At 45.7% G+C, this 22,106-nt stretch overlaps 1 protein-coding gene and 1 long non-coding RNA gene across 3 annotated transcripts; both read left to right on the top strand.

Moving 5' to 3' along the window:
- The first annotated feature begins 3,662 nt into the window (after positions 1–3,662).
- Positions 3,663–6,964, top strand: LOC115734090 (disease resistance protein L6-like). Of its 2 annotated transcripts, XR_007198620.1 has the most exons (3): positions 3,663–4,222; positions 4,547–6,063; positions 6,158–6,964. XR_007198620.1 is itself a non-coding variant. In XM_048280005.1 (2 exons), exons 1-2 carry the CDS (start codon positions 3,735–3,737, stop codon positions 5,679–5,681), a joined length of 1,623 nt encoding a protein of 540 aa, XP_048135962.1. In that variant the 5' UTR covers positions 3,663–3,734; the 3' UTR covers positions 5,682–6,151. The 2 variants fall into 2 exon arrangements, 1 of the variants encoding a protein (XP_048135962.1); XM_048280005.1 differs by lacking the exon at positions 6,158–6,964 and having other exon boundaries at positions 4,547–6,151.
- A 14,179-nt stretch (positions 6,965–21,143) lies between these two features.
- Positions 21,144–21,761, top strand: LOC125315383. Its single transcript, XR_007198623.1, has 2 exons — positions 21,144–21,207; positions 21,481–21,761. It is a non-coding gene; the product is annotated as an uncharacterized LOC125315383 (long non-coding RNA).
- The last annotated feature ends 345 nt before the right edge of the window (positions 21,762–22,106 follow it).

Raw genomic sequence — 22,106 nt, 5'->3', positions numbered from 1 at the left:
TCTTGTTTATTTCCTATGTCGGAGTCCCTCTATATAATGAGGTGAAATATCAATTATAAGGCAGACGATGATTTGATGAATATGAAAACTTGTGATATTTTCCTCAGTTGAGTGAATTTCTTTAGAGATTGGATAACTCCTTGATCTCTTTATCCTTGAAAAATGGATTACTCCGTTGTGGTGGGCCGAAAAGCCCTTTATCCTTAGCAGGTGATATCTTCAGGCCTTGATGGTGAGTTTTTCTATCCCGAAACCCTTTATCCTTAATTGGTGGCATTGCCTTTAGACTACGCTTCATCAAGCTCGATTGTTGGTGTGTCCTTCACACCTCGGTGTTGATCGTACTCTATCTTTATCGGCTCAGTATTGCCAGCTAGTGGTTTGTCGTTTACGCCTCGGTATAGTTTGTCTCTATCCTGCATTTGCATATCATTTCCTTCACCGACATCCTTCCCCATACACTCAGTTCTATCCTCGGTTCCTTCATCCATCACTTTAAACGACATTCACCAGCCTCACGCATGCATCATTATATCCAATTTTTTTATCTCATAAAAAATCTCCAACATTTATTTTGTCCTATTCACCACGATTAGCCTTCCGTCCTAAATTACCCTTAATTAATTCTATATGGCATTTTCACTTCGTTAATGAATTACATCTTAAGAAAGCTTACACGAAAAATTTCCTCAACTTCTCTTTTGTTATCTACTTTCCCTACACACTACGGAGAGATACAATGCCACTCAAGACAGCACATTTCGGATTCTCCTTGGCACTCAACAGCCTAAAAAGTGAGTAAACATGAAGATCTGATTATTTGAACGAATGATATCATATCTCGTATCCCCGAGACCTGTTGTTTCCGAATTTTGAGGATTCATTGGTAAGTTCGGTGAGAAAATTCGAGCCATGTGGGATTAATTAATGGGGATTATGGACGGAAGGGCGACGATGGTAGAATTGAGACAAAAGTAAAAGTTGAGGATTTTTTTATGAGACTCAAAAGTTTTGAATATAATTGAGACAAAAGTAAAAGTTGATGGTTCTTTATGATAAAAAAAGTTTTGGAAAAATTGGGACAGATGCTAAAGTTGAGGGTTTTTTTAGTATTAGCCCCGATAAGCGCATTGAAAATCATAAAACTTATTATGGAAGTGCTATTGAGTGCTAAAACATTCAAAAAATTCAAGGCTTGCTAACAAACAATTCTAACGTAACTTATTATTATTATTTTATCTTTCTTACATGGCGTTGACGGAAAATGCAAAGATCATTTTGTATCCACGTCTCCCTATCTTAATAGTTTTCATTGTCTTGCTTCACCTGTAAATCAAGGCTTGCCGCACTCTCAGATTTCAGATATGTACTCGGACATGTGCATACATAGACATAAGCTAGAGATTGAAGAAAACAGGTACCTCAGAAACAAAACTATATATATTGGCCATTTACCATCATAATTTGAACAAGTTTAGGATGAACTTCCGGATAGCCGAGATTCCAGACCGATGTCTCCAAACTATAAATGTATAATGAAAGCTTCAAGGAGACAATAACGGAAAATACTTCTACACTATTGTCAAATCATCCTTGCTTAGCTAAAAGAGACGACTCCGCCAGTGATGATTGATGCTGTCTAACCTCCTAAGATTATTATGACCACGAATCAATGTGAAGACTATTTTTCTCATTCGGTAGAAGATAACACTTATGGAAATGAATTTATGCTCATGATAATATTTCTGGAAGTGAATTTCTGCTCCAGAAATGCTTATGGAGCATAAATTCATTTGGTAATGTAATAATTTTTACTTTTAAAAGAAAGTTCTATTTCTGAAGTTTTTTTCAATCACCCTTTTTTCGATCATACCCGCCTCCGCCGACCACCGCGCTGCCGACCATCGTCGATCGCCGACCATCGTCGATCGCCGCCCATCGCCGATCTCCACCGGCCGCCACCCACCGCTGCCACCCCAATAGCTAACCACCACCCACAGCCGACCTTCATCGGCTGCCGCCCAACGCCGTTCGCAACAGTCTCCTATTGCCCCTGCGATCGTTGCCAACCGCATCCTGCCGCCGACAGCCACCAACCGTCGACTACCGCCACCGCCAACCACTACCCATCGCCAACCTTTGCCGGCCACGATCGCCACCAACCATCGACTTCCATTGGTCGCTATTGCCGTCAACTGCTACCAACTATCGACCACCGCGTCGGCCGCAGCTGCGGAGTTGCCGTCTCCGGCCGCCGGAGTAAAAAATAATAATATTTTTAATAATAAAAATTATTTTTAAAGAAATTTTAAAATTTTAAAAATGAAGTAGAAATTTTTCGACTACCGATAATAATTTTTCATACAAAATTTTGTGTTAATAATGTTTCAAAAGTAGAAATTTTCAATCATTACCAAATGAATTTCTCTGATTAAAAATAACTTCTGAAGCAAAAGTAAAAAAATCAACTTGTACTTCTGAGAAGAAGTAGAAAAATCAACTTCTAATCAGAAATTAATTTATAAAGCAGAAGTGTTACCATGTGTGCCCTAAGTCACTCCGGATGGAAGCAGTGGATTCACAAATGTTATCCTTGTTGATATGATCTTGAGAGTATTATGCCTTCCTAGAGGTGATGCTGAAATCTAATGTTTGGGTAAGTAATTAGTCTCCTTTACTTCTTAATTAGCCTATAAACCTCTGTCACGCTACATTAGTTGCTGTCGAAAACCTACTTGATCAACTAGATTGGAAGACACCAAATTGAAATTTGAGAAGGACCTGGGCATCCCAGGTATAGTATTGTCAGCTCTATGCTGGATTGACTATGAAACAACAGATTGGTTGGATCAACAGAAGGAAAAAATATCTCATGCATCATTACTAACTTAACTCATCCGTTAACATGCACATGGGGAATATTTGTTTCACTGAAAAATTTACGATCAAGGAAAATATTTTTTTTATAGAGATCATTTTTAAAGTAAATAGTTAGTTTCTTTTTGACTGTTGGTTTGGGGAAAGTGATTTCCTTCTTGTCATTCTACGGAAACCTTAGTTTTCTGTTGGTTGGTGGTGTGGGGAAAGTGACTTCCTTCTTGTCAGAAGTAGAAGTCGTTTTTCCCCTCCAGTATAAACTTGTTGTTTTTCTTTTATGAAAAACATATTTTGTAAATCGATTAGTTTTTTGTCATCAAACCATTAAAAAATTTGATTTTTTTTCTCAGAAACAGTTTCCCTTCAAACATACGGTTCCTATTCGCTACTTTTGATTTTCCCAATGGTCTTAAAAAGATGTACTGTTAACGGTTCTGTACTACGTTTTACGTATTTTCTTCTTTCTGCTGTCGTTGATATAGCGGAGTCTGTATTGATCCTTACTCGACGGCCGACGCTCCAACTAATGCCAAGACTTGACATAATTACTTCGAAAAATAATTTCTTCTTGCAAACTTAAATTTTTTATTGAATGAATGGGACCCGGAAGCTTCTAGCATAGGTGGCAACCCATTGACTGATCAATGGAGTCTTTTAGGAAATTTCTCGGAAACTTCTTGGATGATGACTCAAGGTGTTGACTATATTGACTCAAGCCTCGTTCCCTGTTTCCACGACGCCCGAGACTGAGAGGCTATCATGTTGAGAGACCGCGCCCAGATCAAGCACACCCAAAGCAAACTTTCCTTGAGAGAACGAGAGGGATTTGAACATCTGTGGTGTTTAAAGATCCTACAATGGAGAGAGGGACGAATTCACAGGCGTCATCCGGACCTTCATACGAGGTTTTTCTCAGTTTTCGCGGACCCGACACCCGTCATGGATTCACCGATTGTCTTTACCACGGTATGGTTGCGGCCGGGATTCTCGTCTTTAGGGACGATGAATCCCTCCGTGTCGGTGAAAGAATTGGTGGTGAACTTCTACGAGCAATTGAGAATTCCAAGATCTACATTCCCATATTCTCCACAAATTATGCTTCGAGCCACTGGTGCCTCCGAGAGCTCGCATACATGGTCGAGTGCGCCTCGAAATTGAATGGGAACAAAGAGATTCTGCCGATTTTCTTTGACGTGGAACCTGTTGATGTCAAGCTCAAAACAAACTTATACAGACAGAATCTTTCGCAGATCCAGAAGACATTTCGCACTGAAGTAAAGTCATGGGAAAAGGCTCTCATTGATGTGGGCAAGAGAAAAGGATGGAACTTGAAGAAAGATGAAGGGTAAATGTCTTAAAACTTTTCAACTCTCATCTGTAGATTTCCCTTCCCTCCATATTCAGTTTAATTGCAATATTGTTGGTGGAAAATATAGTTTATTCATCTCGTCGTGAAGAATGGGATCCTCACAGGTAGCGGCCAATATTGGCCGCTACTGCTATTGGCCACTAGAGCGGAGAGAATGGAGTTCTCTTTGGTGTTAGCACACCCTAGATTTTTTTTTTTGTTGGTGTTATTTCATCAACACGGGAGGCCAATTGAGTCACTTAGGGAGTAGCATTTTACGATATAAAAGTCGTCCTTAACACGGTTGTTACGTTGTGGCAGCCAAGGAAATCTGATCCATTCGGTAATTCAAGCTGTCTTGGCTAAGCTGAATGTCAGTTATAAAAATGTGACTGAACATCTAGTTGGAGTTGATGATCGTGTAGAAGCTATAATCAAGATGTTGGATGTGAAATCAGATAGTGTGCAGTTCCTCGCAATACACGGAATGGGCGGTGTTGGCAAAACAACACTAGCCAAAGTCGTCTTCAACCGACTGTCTTCTCAGTTCCAAGGCTGCAATTTCCTTTCGGATGTTCGAGAGTCCTCAGAACGACATGGCCTGGTATATTTGCAAAAACAATTGTTGTCCAAGTTTCTTGATTCTGGTTCTGTCAACCAAATTTATGACGTGGATGGTGGGATCAACATGATTAAGAGGGTACTTTGTAATAAAAAAGTTCTGATTGTTCTTGACGACATTGATGAAGACAAGCAACTGAAAAGTGTGGCAGCAAAAGAAAATTGGTTCGGTTCCGGTAGTAGGATTATCATTACTACTAGATACAAAAATGTCCTAATGATTGATGGAGAATCAATAGGTGAAGGCCCTTTGAAGTCTGCTAATATTTCAACTTATGAAGTACAGGAAATGGAATTTCATCACGCACTTAAGCTTTTCAGTAGACATGCCTTCAGGAGAGAGACTCCACCCGATGATTATGTCTCCCTTTCAGAAAAAGTTGTCTCCACTTTGGGAAAGCTTCCTTTAGCTCTTGAAGTGACAGGTTCATCACTTTCAAGTAAATCTCAAGAATTTTGGGTAGACACTTTGAAGAAGCTAGAAAAAGCTCCATCCAAAGAAGTGCAAAAAACATTGATGATAACTTATGAAAGGTTAGATGATGCACAAAGGCAAGTATTTCTGGATATAGCTTGTTTTTTTGTTAACGAGGACAAAACCTACCCATTCTACATGTGGGATGATTGTGAATGCTTCCCAAACAATACCATTGAAGTCCTCTGTCTCATGTCCTTGATAAAAATCAAAGATGGCAATACTTTTTGGATGCATGACCAAGTACGGGACCTCGGAAGGGCAATTGTCCGCGAAGAAAATTTCAAAGATCCTTGCGAGCGTAGCAGGGTGTGGAATCCTCGGGAAGCCCTCAGCATTCTGAAGCAGAAAGAGGTATAGAAAGGGAATACCAATCTATTTTCATGTGAATTTTTGTAGACTTTAGTGCTTGAAATTGTTTGCTTTTGACCTTCACACGTGGACTTCTTGGTGTTTCCATTGTCGGGGAAGTAGGAAAATAGAAGCACTATCGCTTGGATCTCGTGGGGACATTCTTACGCACGATGAAGTTGCTAATTTACGAAACCCGAGGTTCTTGGAAGGGAATGGGGTGTTCCTTGTCGGAGACTTCAATAATCTTCTCTCGAATTTAAGATGGTTTTCTTGGCGATGGTGCCCTCACGAGTTTGCAGCAACAAACTTTCATTTGACTAATTTAGTTGTTCTTGACCTTTCAGACAGCTATGTTTCGGAGAAATGGATTGGTTGGAACCAAATCAGAGTATGATACGAGTCCTACTCCTTGTATACATGTATCATTTCTTTTCATTTTTTTTTTCTACAGAGTGTTCCTTAGTATTTATTTTATTTTGCAGGTGGCAACTAAACTAAAAGTACTAGATCTCAGCAATTGTGAATACTTAATGAGAACACCTGATTTATCTACGTTGGTATCCTTGGAGAGATTGATTCTTGAAGACTGTCGCAACTTAATTGCAATTGACCCATCTATTGGTAAATTGAAGCTCCTAACTACTTTGAACTTGAAGGGATGTGATTCTCTTCAAGAGTTGCCTGAAGAAATAGGATGTCTACAAGCTTTGACAGAGATTGTCATGCATAATACGCTACTTGAACTTCCGAGGACGTTTGGTAATTTGCAGTCATTGTTGACCCTTGATGTATCATGTAGGCAGATTAGCAAACTACCTTACTCAATTGGAGGGCTTCTGAAACTTAGGCGGTTGAATTTATCTGGGTGTACGAAGATAGAGAAACTCCCAGAACCGTTCGGGGAGTTACAATCCTTAGTCGAGTTGGATTTATCATCGACAAGTTTGCGTCACTTACCTGATTCAATCGGCAATCTAAAGCAATTGAAGATACTAAGGATGACCCGCATAAGTCGGATAACAAAATTACCAAGTGCGATTGGGCTGATGGAGAAGCTTGAAGAGTTAGATGCTAGTAGATGTTACAACTTGACTGGCGATATCACTGTAGGAATTGGCAGATTGTCTTGTTTGAGGATCCTAGACTTATCATACACATTTATATCTAGCTTGCCCACCACGTTGAGTTACCTCTCTAATCTGCAAATACTTAAGTTGGAATCATGTCCTAACCTTCGAGAGTTGCCGGAGCTTCCCTCGAAATTGATTGGTCTAAAATGGACCGCTGATGCTGACAGACTCTCTGGAGGCATGCGATTTGCGCAGGGGAGTGCTCTTCCCACTATTATCAGTCCTCCATTAAAGCTGCCAAGAGTAGAGTTCAGCAGCAGTCTCCCCTGTCTTTTATTCTTTCATGATCGAAATCTCCCGTCTAGTTTAAGAGAGTTAGAAGTTGGAAATCTGACGATTGACTCGTGGAATTTTTCCAATTTGGAGAACTTGTCAACCTTGCGATTAGCTAGTTGCGTGATGTCGGTAAACATTAGTTGGACTGATGAACTGACCCGTGGGCCTGAGTTGCTCCCAAATGTACTTGATCTGTCGCCCATGACGAATCTACAAGAGCTACATTTGTTGGGAATCAGGCGTTTAGACGAGCTTTGCGGCCTTGAAGAATTGGGATCCCTTTGCGTCCTATCGGTTGTGGATTGTAGCTCCATGGAAAGGATGTCAGACCTATCGAAATTGAGAAAGCTAAGGAAGCTCAGATTAGGAAAATGTCCAAAGCTAAGAAGCGTGGAAGGTCTAAACCACTTGGAATCTTTACAGAAGTTGTGGATTCACGATTGCAGGTCGTTGGAGAGTTTGGCCGACACCTCAGATTTGCATTTAGAATGTTCCACAATTGAACGTTGTGAGTGGTTACGCAACCGTAACAGTTATTGTAGATGTCATGATAACAGAGATTCAGTGGTTACTGAACTCGACCACGCTGGGTATTTTTGAGCCGATGAAAGTCTGGCATGTAAGTATGATGTGGAGACCCGTATGTTTTGTCTTTAAGGGAATCGGAACAAGACTTTGATTGTTGGAATTGTGCTAGCTTTTGCCCTTTTTTTTTTTTTTTTTCAGATGGTTTGAAGAAGGTTTTTGTGACAGTCTGATTTTCCTGTCATTTCGAGATCTTTGACTGTAAGATATCCGTTGAAGTATTTCAGTTATATCTCGCTCGGATCTGATCAATCGCGAGTTAACTAACCGAAGGGGAAAGGCTAACGCGTGACGAGATACGTGGACCTAGGAAATTCATTTCGAAAACGGCATTTTGACCATAAGGGTCGTTGAGGGAATATTTAGAGCTGAGGCTGATCTAAGAACGATTAAGGGATTCATTGCTAGTGTTATACGGTTGGGACGCGGGTGATGCCGCATAACCAACGTATGATTTGCAAATTTCCCTAAATCGATTTATGACGATCGCGGCCGTCGGGGCTAGTAATAGACCCTTGCGATTTCATGACAACCAAGATAGCCGTGATTTGAATTTTTCTAAATGTGATGAGAATCACAGAGTCGGCACGCGTAATGTCCAAAAAGCCGCCCGTTAGTTCGAGATAAATTGAAATTACGGACGACGAGAAATCGATCATGAAATGGGATCTCAGAAATGGAAAAAAAAATGGAAATGAAGATTTGTTAAAAAAAAAAAATGAGTTTAGATTGGACGACGCCTAGTCGGGAATGAAAATCAGTGAAAAATGGATTTTCGGACGAAGGGTGTGAAAAGACGATTTTGCCCCTAGAGCTTCGACCCTATTTTTATTAATCGGACAAGGGAATTATTGTCATTTGTTTATTCCATTTATATCAGCAGAAATTAGAGGGGCAAAATTGGAAGGAAAGTGTGATATTATGTGTATAATGACAAATGTCATTAATCCATGGAGCTCAATTAATGAGCTTGACACCTAAGAGGATTTGGATGAGAATGAGCCATCTTCTTCTTCAACCTTCTGGTTACTCACGTGCAAGAGCAGATCAGCACCACCATTACCTCCATTTTCTCCTCCCTTCACTCCCTCACGCACAGGAACAGTTTACCCGACCAGTTCTGATCGCCAACTTCCCGGCCGTCCAACCTTCCAACCGTCGGCAACCAGCCAGTGAGCCACCTACCACTGCGAAGATCAGCCTGTTGTCGAACTTTTCCAAGTGGAAGTGCACCGTTTGAGCCACTGTGGAATTCAGGGCAGCCAATCTCCCGCGAGTCGCCGGAAACTGACTCAACCAGAGGTAGGCTGCTGTTGGTATTTCATTGGACCACTAAACGGACGAATTTTGAGCTCAAATTTTGGTGACGTTTAGTAGACATGTATATGATGTTGCTGTAAATTTTTGGGCGAAAAAGAATGATATCTTGACCTTGAACCACTGTTGTGTTCAAAGGAGCAGAAACTGTCCAATGGCGGATCAGAACGAATTAGCGCCAAAAGAGGACCAACTGGTGTCGCCTTGAGCCAAAATTTTCGGTGAGGCCCCTTAATACATAGAACTTAGTGTTAACAAGGATATTGATGGATAAATTGAAGGATTAGGTTGAGTTGTGGACTGTTTGAGCTGGATTGAAACAGAAAAGGGGGGTACCCTGTTTCGGTTCTGTTCTTGCTGAGTTAGAGGGGACTGTTTGTGATGGAATTGAGATGTAATTTGATCCTTGAGCCATGTTAGGGTGTGGAGTGATATGTTGAGGAAGTGTATGATCGATGATTTGGCGTTTATGCGAAGGAATATTGATGAATTGATTGATTTCCTCTAGGTTGCTTGCTGCCCTGTTCTGAAATTGTGGGAGCCGAGGTGTTTAAGGGCTAGGGAAAGAAGTGTTTTGCTAATTAAGCTTAAGGTAAGAAAGTTCTTGTCACGCCCCGACTCTCGAGCTCGCGACATCCCTACCTTACTCGCCTCGGGTCATGAATGATAGCGTCCCGGGTAAGCTATCGACCTACGAAATTACGACGCATGCGGAACGTGCAAATCTCCCCAAACAATCAAAACAGCGGGATAGCATAGTAGGAAACTCAACACCGTCAATTCACAAAAACAGTTTCATTAAACAATCAAAGCAGGCCAATTTTAACCCTACTGAGCTACAGAAAATATATACAACCCCATACTTCGGGGCGGCTCACTAAGACCTCAAAAGACACGGGGTCGGGTAAGGTTAATCCTTCGTCTACTCCCAAAAATCCTACCACACTCCTCCAAGATCGGCGTCCACGGCCTCCATCACCGCCTGAAAATTGTTACCACGACGGGGTGAGAAATTAATCTCGGTGAGCCAACGCCTAAGCTCGGTTAGGACGTTGATTCGCTCGAACACCCTAATAAGCAGCCACATCAACACGCAACAGATATTTCAACCACATGCAAGCTTACCCTCCCGGCCACACATAATGCAATGCAGACTTGACTTAACAGTCAACCAACCAAACCGATTCAACACATTGCAAAGCATTACAGCACTTGCATGCACGGGACACCACACGTAGTCCATTTATTAATCGGTGACCCACGCGAATGGCGTGGTTGGCGCACACGACCGGTGTGGCCCCAACACTACGACCGGCAGTGTCTACGCGCGGGACCGGGCATCGTCCCTTACTTCCGGCGACGGCGACCGAAAGCTATGTATCCTGTGCAGCCGGCACGGCATAGCAGACAGGCATTCCAAAAAGGAGCGTCGGTCCGTCACAAGCTGCGACCGGCATCCGAAAATTCGTGTGATCCGTACGACCGGCACGGGCACGAATTGACGTGCTTCTGACAAGTCGTGTGGTTCCGTACGACCGGCACGGTACGAACTTGTCGGGATCCCGTACGACCGGCACGGTTTACACCCATCATATGACCACTCAAGCACATCCGACAACCAGCCAGTTCATTTCTTGGATTTAGGTCGAATGCTCATACTCGCATGTTCAAATACTTGGCCCAAGGCCATTTTCGTGCAAAAACATGCAATTTTATCTCATACGTGGTCACATGAATGCGCAATTTAAATCGACCGACACACCAGGCAATTTGGGGCGATTAACTTCTAATCGGACCCCACGGCAATCAATCAACACCAAACCGGCACTCACGGCCAATAATTCAATAATTAAATTAATCAATTGCAGCCCGTCGATTATTAATCCCAATTTCAATTCCAATTGCGCACTCGTCTCTGACCTATCGCTCGCTCGCGATCAATCAATGCAAACGATCAGATCAATCAATCAATCTAATATAATTAGACATAGAATCCTAACTAATTAGACTAACTTAACCAATTAGGGCCATCGAACCTAAACCAAGTTTCTAACCTATACCGGCCCTAATCGAGCTACCTAAATACCTAATAATCTAATTAATCTAATCCGAACGCAATTAGCGTCCTAACCAAGAGTTAGAGGCTAACTCACAAATTTAAAAGCTCGGGCGGTCTCAACTCGAGCGGCGGCGACGCGAACTCGGCCCGGCCCGACGGCGACGACGAAACACGGCCCGATCCACTTAACTCCGGGCTTCTAATTTGGTCAAAGGCGGGCCAAAGACTTGGCGACACCTCGGGACAGCGGCACGGGGCTCGGGGTTAGCGGCCGGTTGCCGGAGCTGGCCGGAACAGTGACCGGCCGGCGTGAACAGTACCCGGGCAGAAAAAGGGCAGCAGTAACAACAGGGGAAACGGGCTGTTCCGAGGGGTTCCGGGCGTCCAAAGTTGGGGAAAAGCTTGGCCAACGTCGGGGGGTCTCCGGGGGAGCTGTGGGTGGCGCTGGTGGCGGCGATAGGTGGCCGGAGGCGGCGGTTCCAAGCTGCACAAAACCGGTGCAGTAAAACAGGGGCGGTTTCAAAAACAGGGGAGGTGATCTCCGGGCTGTTCGGAGCTCTACGGGCTGCGACCAACCTCCGGTGGCCTTGGGGGAAGATGTGGGGTCGAGGGTGGTCGCTCGGGGTGGTTTGGGGTGGCCGGAGGGCGCCGGAACAGAGGCGGTGGTTGGGCGACGCAAAAACAGGGCAGGTGGGTCGCCGGGGCTGTTCCGGGGCTGAATCGCGGCTCTGCGGCGGCTCATGGCGGTGGGGTGGCTTCTGGAGGTAGAGAGGGAGATGGGATGGTGGTAGGTGGCGGTCGGAAGCGGCTCGGGGCGGCCGGCGCAGCTTGGGCAGCTCTGAACCCGAAACAGAGCAGGGACGCCGGGGGCTTCTGCCGGCTGCTCGCGGCGGCGAACGGCGGCCGAGGCGGAGGCGGAGCGGCGGGCGGAGGTGGCTGGAGGTCTCGTGGTGGTGGTTGGGGTGTTGGTCGCACAAAAATGACCAAGGAAGAAGAGGATGTCTTCGGTTACGGAGGGGGTCGCGCACAACACGAGAGGAGAGAGAGGCGGACGGGAAAGAGAGGAGGGGGGAGAGAGAGAAAAAGTCACGTGGGTTTGACTAGGGGCTGATCGGGTTTGAATGGGTGGGGCCCACATGTCACTCAAAATTAATGGTTTTTGGCTTATATGTATAATATCCAAGGGCGGTTACGTATTTTGACAAATCGGGACTGGTTGGATTTTTGGCTCAATCGATTAGGACTGAAATTTGGATTTTCACGGGCTAGGTTCGGTCCGGAAAATTTTAGGCGCGAGGATTAAAAATCCTAAGTCGCGGCGACCACGGTTTCGAGACCCAATCGAAACCGAACGACATTTCGGGACTCGTCCAAATTTGTCGTTTACGTCCTTGCGATCCAAAAATTTGCACCGACTAAAATTCAATTCTCTCCCTTTTTATTGAATTCGGGCAAATTTACATAGGCCAAATTTCCCGGGCGTCACAACTCTCCCCACCTTAGGAAATTTCGTCCCCGAAATTCAAGTACGATTACAACTCTTCAAAAAGATATAGATAGCTACTCTTCATAACTTCTTCGTTCTCCCATGTAGCTCCTTCGGTTCCATGGTGTTGTCAAACCACTTTGACTAGCGGAATAGTTTTACTCCGGAGCACTTGTTCTTTCCTATCCATGATCCCGACCGGCGTTTCCACGTACCCAGCTCGCTCATCTAGCTCGATTTCCTCATAACTCAGCACATGAGCAAGGTCCGGTTCATACTTTCTTAACATTGACACGTGTAATACCTTACGTACTTGAGCCGGTCTTGACGGCGGTGCAAAACGACATGCCAGATTTCCAATCCGCTCCAAAATCTTGAAAGGCCCAATATACCTAGGGCTCAACTTTCCTTTCTCGTTCCACGAATGCCAATTTCAATCAACACTAATGGAAATTTGAGCATTCTATTTAAATGGGCAAGGTCAAATACTAATTGGTTCTTTGTTAACACTCCAAGATTGGAACCGTCACTTTGGCCACCCATTGGGATATTCATAGAATCATTGACTTCAGGTACCCATTTGAACCGAGGGTCGGACCACTCATTCTGCCATGACAGTTCGGCTCACGGACAATCGATGAGTCGAGGGCCACCTTGATTATCTCAATTTAGGGTTGGAATCACCCGTTCCTAGACCGATGGTAAAGTCGAGTACTATCGAGATCACCTCTCATGACCAATTCAAATTGATGCAGGATTGGTTTGTCTCGACCCGTATTCTTCCAACACGCGTCACTCGATCCGGGGTGATCGAGTCCTTGACCGGTGCGTGGCTGGTACGGGGTTCTAGTACAATTCGTCCCTCACTGGATCAATGGTCTACTTGTCTGTCAATCAATGTTAGCTCGTAGCTCACACCATAGATCAATCCCTAGTGACTTCGGGGTGATCCTATGGGTGACTTACAGCTAAACAAGATTAACTCAAATCGATCCATGCTCGATTCAAGGTCGTCGCACGGTCGAACCTCAATCAACGGCGCAACCGACTAGCACATTAAGCCATGATCCATGCCGAAGGTGACTTCTAACCTCTCGGTGGCCTCCCTCACTCTTGGGCTGTCACTCGTGAATGGTCCGAGTGTATAGCAAAACTCTTGTAATCATCATCTCGTTCAGCTCCATGGTTTCACCCGACTTTCGCTGCGTATTCCAATCGGTTGTCTTCCCGAATTGCCACATCTCGCAATCTTAACCTTTTATCAGGTTGGCACCGATCCTAACGACTTATAGAGCTAGTTGGCAAATCTCATCCTACCGTCAACTCATAACTTGCCATTACGAACCTTTCCCGTTCGTTTCTACAATTTCTCATTCCTCATATTGCCCGAGGCTCCATTAGTTAAGGCATGCCAGTAAAGCGGTTTGCAACATCTATAAAGCATAAGAAATATTTTCTCTTCAGCGACAACAGGGAATCGGTTACTAGTTGCAGACTTAGATTGTCACCATGTGAGCTCAACAACCGCATTTCTTGCTGAAAAGAGTTTTACTATCTTGGCCTTTGCAGGTGCTGACTTGGGATAGAACGGGTGGATACAATCGCCGTCGAAGTCAATACTAAGAGCTGCATAGACCAAGGGATTTATCTTCACAGTATGATCATCGTGTACATAAACCAATATTGCTTGTAAAATGTACTTATGTGTGGCTGGCGGCCTATTAATAAACACGATGTTCCCATCCATAATCCCGCAATGGACAGCTTGGCCAAGCCTCAAAGAGGTATGCCCTTTGGAATCCTCTCTAAGTGGATACATGGTTGAACCATCTTTGTGTGCTCGACATAGCTTCTTGTTGGCCAGATTCTGCATATAATTCATGTTACAAATAGTGACCTTCTTCTCAAATGTCATTCTCTGCGCCATCTTAGTAAGAACGCCTACTTCATTGACCTTCTTAAGGGCGTCACTAATGACCACACTGCGAGAGAAAAATCCCGAGCCTTCTCCGATCAATAGTGTCCTCATTTGCCAAGCCCCGCTATGGTAGCGGTAGTTATTAGCTCATTACCAATCCTATAACGTGTATCGATATCTCGAGATGCCTCTGCACTACTTACCTCATCAATCGAGGCTATCAACCAAAATCAATAACTTAAACTTATGGAGATGCCGCACCAATTTCGGACTCATACTCTACGAGTATCGGTTACTCCAATTCCATATCCATAATCCCTTCAAATGGGATACTCATTGATTCCCACGACTCAAGCTGAATCTTTGCCTTCCAAGGCTTGATCTATAACAACCCAAAATTTCAATCATAAAGTCCCGCTATTTTCCCATCCTTAAAAGAACTGTTCATCCCACTACTTCTATCAGCTTTAATTCAAGCTTAAAACTTCATGATTCTCGCTAGCTTTCTTGCGTAGCTTAATCATTTTACCAACCAGAAGTATTGACGGAAGTTGATAGCTGAAACCATCAAGATACAGCACGAGTTCAAACTTTCGTAATCCATAAAAGTACCAGTCACCTTATTACAACTCATATGCGTAAGTCGAGTTTAACAAAAGTTCTTCTTATCTCGACTAGTCCTAGCTAACCTATAGCCAGGATATTCTACCACGAACGTCATCCTATCTCTATGCTTGGGACCGATTCCCAAGATCCCGTGATACGTTTTCCTCCAGTGTTCCCCTTGTGGCCTATTCCGCTGTGTCTCTCAGGGGCGTCTCTCACTTGATGACCAAACCGGCCACATCCAAAACATGCCCCTCCTCTAAACGGGCACGGACCGGGTCCATGCCTTTGGCGGCATAAGTGACATGCTCCATCTTGGCGGAACATCGGCTTGCTGATCGCCCCTCTTCTGTTGGGCGGGATGTGGTGTCTACCACTAGGCATCGGCCTCTTTCCTTGCCGAATGTCCCTTCAGTGCGAGGGTACAAACCGCGATCCGGTTGCAGCAGCCCTTTCAGCCGGATCACGTTCTACCATCTGCGCCCTCTCATACAGGTCGTCATAATCCTTCAGGTTGAGCGGCACCAACACGCTCTTGATCTCCGGTTTCAGCCCATCCCGGAATCTTCTTGCCCTATCCACGGGGTCCTCTATCATTCTTGGGGCATACTTTGACAGCTCAGCAAATCTCGCCTCATATTCATCCACCGACAGCTGATTCTGACGCGGGCGAAGGAACTCGGCCATCTTCTGTTCCCTCGCGATGTCCGAGAAGTACTTTCCGTTAAAGGTCTCCACGAAGGCATTCCACGCCGGAACCGTACCTTCAAGAAAGACTCTATCCTTAGAAGCTCTCCACCATGTACTCGCATTCCCCTGCAATTGATAAACGGCCAAAGTGACCTTATCCTCCTCGGTACACCTCAGCGGGGCAAACGCCTTCTCTAACTCCTCGATCCACGAGGTAGCAGCTTCAGGGTCTCCGCTCCCAGAGAACTTGGGCGGCTTCAATTTCAGAAATTGTTCCACTAACTTATGTGCTTGATGTCCAACATTTGCTGCTCCAACTGGCACGTTTCCCCGTGGTACTTCGCCAGCGGCGGTAGCATTCCGGTTTCTTACTTGCTGCCCCATAAGGTCTCCAATGGCTCCCGGTGCTTGGAGAATCCCAGCCATAGTCGGCTCTTGCCCAATCGGCTCTGCAGCGCGCGGCGCTCTTTCTTCCTCTAGAATCTCCCCTATCGGCCCGACAGGCCTAGTCCGGGGTCCTCGGGGTGCTCTTCTACCACGTGCGCTCATTTTGCGGGCAAATTACGGAGTCCCGCATACCCCAGAGCAAAGCGCGGTCAGAAGGCAGCCCCACAACTTAAATCCGGAAATCAACGATCACATGCACAACGTTTATTAACCCACTAACTATCCCAATCTCAATCGCTCCTTATCACTCCCGGCCAATGACCGGATGGATCAGGCTGACCTTGCTCTAATACCACCTTGGGCGGGGATGTCACGCCCCGACTCTCGAGCTCGCGACATCCCTACCTTACTCGCCTCGGGTCATGAATGATAGCGTCCCGGGTAAGCTATCGACCTACGAAATTACGACGCATGCGGAACGTGCAAATCTCCCCAAACAATCAAAACAATGGGATAGCATAGTAGGAAACTCAACACCGTCAATTCACAAAAACAGTTTCATTAAACAATCAAAGCGGACGAATTTTAACCCTCTTGAGCTACGGAAAATATATACAACCCCATACTTCGGGGCGGCTCACTAAGACCTCAAAAGACACGGGGTCGGGTAAGGTTAATCCTTCGTCTACTCCCAAAAATCCTACCACACTCCTCCAAGATCGGCGTCCACGGCCTCCATCACCGCCCGAAAATTGTTACCACGACGGGGTGAGAAATTAATCTCGGTGAGCCAACGCCTAAGCTCGGTTAGGACGTTGATTCGCTCGAACACCCTAATAAGCAGCCACATCAACACGGAACGGATATTTCAACCACATGCAAGCTTACCCTCCGGGCCACACATAATGCAATGCGGACTTGACTTAACAATTCAACCAACCAAACCGATTCAACACACTGCAAAGCATTACAGCACTTGCATGCACAGGACACCACACGTAGTCCATTTATTAATCGGTGACCCACGCGAATGGCGTGGTTGGCGCACACGACCGGTGTGGCCCCAACACTACGACCGGCAGTGTCTACTGGCGGGACCGAGCATCGTCCCTTACTTCCGGCGACGGCGACCGAAAGCTATGTATCCCGTGCAACCGGCACGGCATAGCAGACAGGCATTCCAAAAAGGAGCGTCGGTCCGTCACAAGCCGCGACCGGCATCCGAAAATTCGTGTGATCCGTACGACCGGCACGGGCACGACCGACGTGCTTCGACAAGTCGTGTGGTTCCGTACGACCGGCACGGTGCGAACTTGTCGGGATCCCGTACGACCGGCACGGTTTACACCCATCATATGACCACTCAAGCACATCCGACAACCAGCCCGAGTTCATTTCTTGGATTTAGGTCGAATGCTCATACTCGCATGTTCAAATACTTGGCCCAAGGCCGTTTCGTGCAAAAACATGCAATTTTATCTCATACGTGGTCACATGAATGCGCAATTTAAATCGACCGACACACCGGGCAATTTGGGGCGATTAACTTCTAATCGGACCCCCACGGCAATCAACAACCAAACCGGCACTCACGGCCAATAATTCAATAATTAAATTAATCAATTGCAGCCCGTCGATTATTAATCCCAATTTCAATTCCAATTGCGCACTCGTCTCTGACCTATCGCTCGCTCGCGATCAATCAATGCAAACGATCGAGATCAATCAATCAATCTAATATAATTAGACATAGAATCCTAACTAATTAGACTAACTTAACCAATTAGGGCCATCGAACCTAAACCAAGTTTCTAACCTATACCGGCCCTAATCGAGCTACCTAAATACCTAATAATCTAATTAATCTAATCCGAACGCAATTAGCGTCCTAACCAAGAGTTAGAGGCTAACTCACAAATTTAAAAGCTCGGGCGGTCTCAACTCGAGCGGCGGCGACGCGAACTCGGCCCGGCCCGACGGCGACGACGAAACACGGCCCGATCCACTTAACTCCGGGCTTCTAATTTGGTCAAAGGCGGGCCAAAGACTTGGCGACACCTCGGGACAGCGGCACGGGGCTCGGGGTTGGCGGCCGGTTGCCGGAGCTGGCCGGAACAGTGACCGGCCGGCGTGAACAGATGCCGGGCAGAAAAAGGGCAGCAGTAACAACGGGGGAAACGGGCTGTTCCGAGGGGTTCCGGGCGTCCAAAGTTGGGGAAAAGCTTGGCCAACGTCGGGGGGTCTCCGGGGGAGCTGTGGGTGGCGCTGGTGGCGGCGATAGGTGGCCGGAGGCGGCGGTTCCAAGCTGCACAAAACCGGTGCGATAAAACAGGGGCGGTTTCAAAAACGGGGAGGTGATCTCCGGGCTGTTCGGAGCTCTACGGGCTGCGACCAACCTCCGGTGGCCTTGGGGGAAGATGTGGGGTCGAGGGTGGTCGCTCGGGGTGGTTTGGGGTGGCCGGAATCGGCCGGAGGGCGCCGGAACGGAGGCGGTGGTTGGGCGACGCAAAAACAGGGCGGGTGGGTCGCCGGGGCTGTTCTGGGGCTGAATCGCGGCTCTGCGGCGGCTCATGGCGGTGGGGTGGCTTCGGAGGTAGAGAGGGAGATGGGATGGTGGTAGGTGGCGGTCGGAAGCGGGCTCGGGGCGGCCGGCGCAGCTTGGGCAGCCCCGAACCCGAAACAGAGCGAGGGACGCCGGGGGCTTCTGCTGGCTGCTCGCGGCGGCGAACGGCGGCCGAGGCGGAGGCGGAGCGGCGGGCGGAGGTGGCTGGAGGTCCGTGGTGGTGGTTGGGGTGTTGGTCGCACAAAAATGACCAAGGAAGAAGAGGATGTCTTCGGTTACGGAGGGGGTCGCGCACAACACGAGAGGAGAGAGAGGCGGACGGGAAAGAGAGGAGGGGAGGAGAGAGAGAAAAAGTCACGTGGGTTTGACTAGGGGCTGATCGGGTTTGAATGGGTGGGGCCCACATGTCACTCAAAATTAATGGTTTTTGGCTTATATGTATAATATCCAAGGGCGGTTACGTATTTTGACAAATCGGGACTGGTTGGATTTTTGGCTCAATCGATTAGGACTGAAATTTGGATTTTCACGGGCTAGGTTCGGTCCGGAAAATTTTAGGCGCGAGGATTAAAAATCCTAAGTCGCGGCGACCACGGTTTCGAGACCCAATCGAAACCGAACGACATTTCGGGACTCGTCCAAATTTGTCGTTTACGTCCTTGCGATCCAAAAATTTGCACCGACTAAAATTCAATTCTCTCCCTTTTTATTGAATTCGGGCAAATTTACATAGGCCAAATTTCCCCGGGCGTCACGTTCTTATACCTTGGCTAGAACGATTAGGTTCAATTGGGTGAATACGATGAGGATTGTGCAAATTTTGGTGAGTTACGGTGATGTTGTTTGATATGTGATTTCGCGTTGTGCCAATTGCTTAAAGACTCATTGAATAGCCTTGATATGTATTGATTGCCTCTTGCTTGTTGGAAATTTATGTTCTCACATGCCTTTTATTGTTGGCTCTATGGGTGAACTATATTTGAATTTGAAGTCATGAGTATGATGAATTGCTGGCATGCTTGAAAAATTGTGGTACCCCGATGCGTAAAGACGCGGGGTGGAAATGGCCAACGTCCCGATGCGTAAGTGACGCGGGACGGAAATTATGATGTATCGACACGGGCCCGAGATGATTTTGAAAACCCGAGACATTTTACGTGGGTTTTATCGATGAGACGGTCCGATGCGTAAATACGCGAACCTAGCCTGAGGCGTTTCACACGCGGGCTTGAATCGAATGAAGGTGGAAAGAAAGGAAGGCGTGGCTTGGTTTGGTTATGTGCATCGTCTTAAGTAAATGATGAGACATATTGCCATGATTGAGTAATTGATACTTATTGTTATGCATGTGCTTTGTATAGTTGTTGTATGCATCACGTTACTATGCATATTGAGCTTATGTTGTTTTTGTCTGAATGAACTGTCGGTCTAACCTAGGGGTAGGACTTGCCTTACCGAGATGTAAATCTCACCCCGTCGTGGGACCTTTCTTTTTCAGATCCTAGAAATTGAAGATGTTACCTGTCCGATTGGGTGAACCCCAAGAAATGACTAGGTACATTGAGGAGTTTCCTGAAGGTGGAGATGTAGTATATATTAGAAGGACGATCGTGGTATGGATAGATGAGCCTGGAGCATCTTATAAGCCTCATAGGTTCGAGGCATGGTTTCGTAGAGTAAATGGGGTCGTATCCGAACAATTAAGGCCCCAAGATGTGCCAGAAGGGGTTGTACCTTCTTGGTGCCACCCTACCAGGGATGAGATAGAAGTCGAAGTGTCCACTGTAGGTTCAAGGAATATACCTGAAAAAGAACCAATGAGAGAGGAAAATATAGAAGTAATAGAAATTTCGGATTCGGAAGACGATGAGATGGACGAGGATTCAATCGAAGTGCGGTTGGAGTCTTCCTCCGAGTATGTTCCTGACGAGGACGCGAGCCAAGCTGAGGACACTAGTACTTTCTAGAGTCTCTGCTGTTGGTCGACTTTGATGCTACTTTTTGTTAGAGACGGTGTTAGGTTAGGGCCTGGTGGTTTCATTTTTGGTTTGCCGTCTTGTCTCCGTGACCTCGGTTGTGTATATTGTTAGTTTTTCTTTGTTTTTGTGGTATCGTTTGTACGGACATGTATGTATTTATCTATTTGCATTTTTTTTTATGGATAAAGTCTTTTAGTTTCCCCGTATCTCATTAAGTGGATGTAGTGAGACGATGGACTGGAGTTGGGTTTATTTTCTTTCGCTTCTCGCTTGCGAGTTTCCTTTCATTCGCCGTACATGAAGAGTATCCTGGGATAGCACTTACGACGTGTTATGGATGTACGTGCTCGTAAGGGAAGCGGGGCGTCACAGTTTTTCCATGAAAAACAGTGGGATCAAGTACAAGCCATGAAGATTGGAAGCCCATTTGAAGATGAGGGATATAAGGAGTTTGTTATAACCATAGAGTTTCCGTCCAGCGTGTTCTTTCATAGCATCTGCATTTCCTCGAACTTCTCATTTCCTTGCACCCACAGGTAATCAGTCTCCCTTCAATTAGAGAACATATGCTCTGTTTTCTTGTTATTTTAGATACGAAGCAGAGGCCGAGAGAGCTCTAGCTACTGCCTGTGTGAAAATCGGCTTTTGCGAGTGGGGCTCTATTAATGATCTGAACTTGCTGCGTTGCCTTTGTGATAATCTGGATGTGAATCATTGCTTTACTTTTGCACCTACGCTCCTCTGATGTTTATCACCTATTTGATGAAATGCCTGAACTAGATCAGCGTGTGTTTCCATTTTCGATGCAGGCTTTGGCGGAGAATTTCCTTCGCTACTACATTGTGGATGGAATTTTGTCATGTAGGCCTATTTAGAAGGATGTTATTCATCAAAAATCATGTTGGCCGAGGTATCTATCATTCGTTTGATCAAATTTCTGAACTAGATCCACGTTTGTTCAATTATGTAATGCTGGCCAAGAACCTCATGTATAAAATTGAATTGATCCTGATGTGTTTTCAAGTTCATATGAACCGAATTGATTCCTATATTTGTTTGCTTATTTTTGAACTGATCCTGTTTAGTCGTTTTGTAAAATTTGCTGAATCCCCGTAATGATCATGTCCTTGTATTGTGGCTGAACTGAATCGTTCAGTGTATTGCATCAGCGTACTGATATGTTGATTGTAGGCTGAGAGTTCCCTATGTAGTTTGGAGTTGCATCTGATTGGTTCATGCTATTGTTATGTCGCTTGCCTGAGAGCCTTCTCCTACTCATTTTGCTGACCTTATCACATTTATTTGCACTATAGAAAAGGCATGTTTCGTGTGTTTCGAGCTTACCATGTGTGATTTTGATTCGGATTTTAATACCTTCAGTTTTGCCATGAATGCATTCAGACTTATTCGATTGTGTCCGATCTTGCTTTCCTTA

Source organism: Rhodamnia argentea, chromosome 6 (genome assembly GCF_020921035.1).
Source record: "Rhodamnia argentea isolate NSW1041297 chromosome 6, ASM2092103v1, whole genome shotgun sequence".
Taxonomy (NCBI): domain Eukaryota; kingdom Viridiplantae; phylum Streptophyta; class Magnoliopsida; order Myrtales; family Myrtaceae; genus Rhodamnia; species Rhodamnia argentea.
The sequence above is the reverse complement of the archived record's forward strand: the minus strand, read 5'-3'. Positions and strand labels throughout refer to the sequence as shown.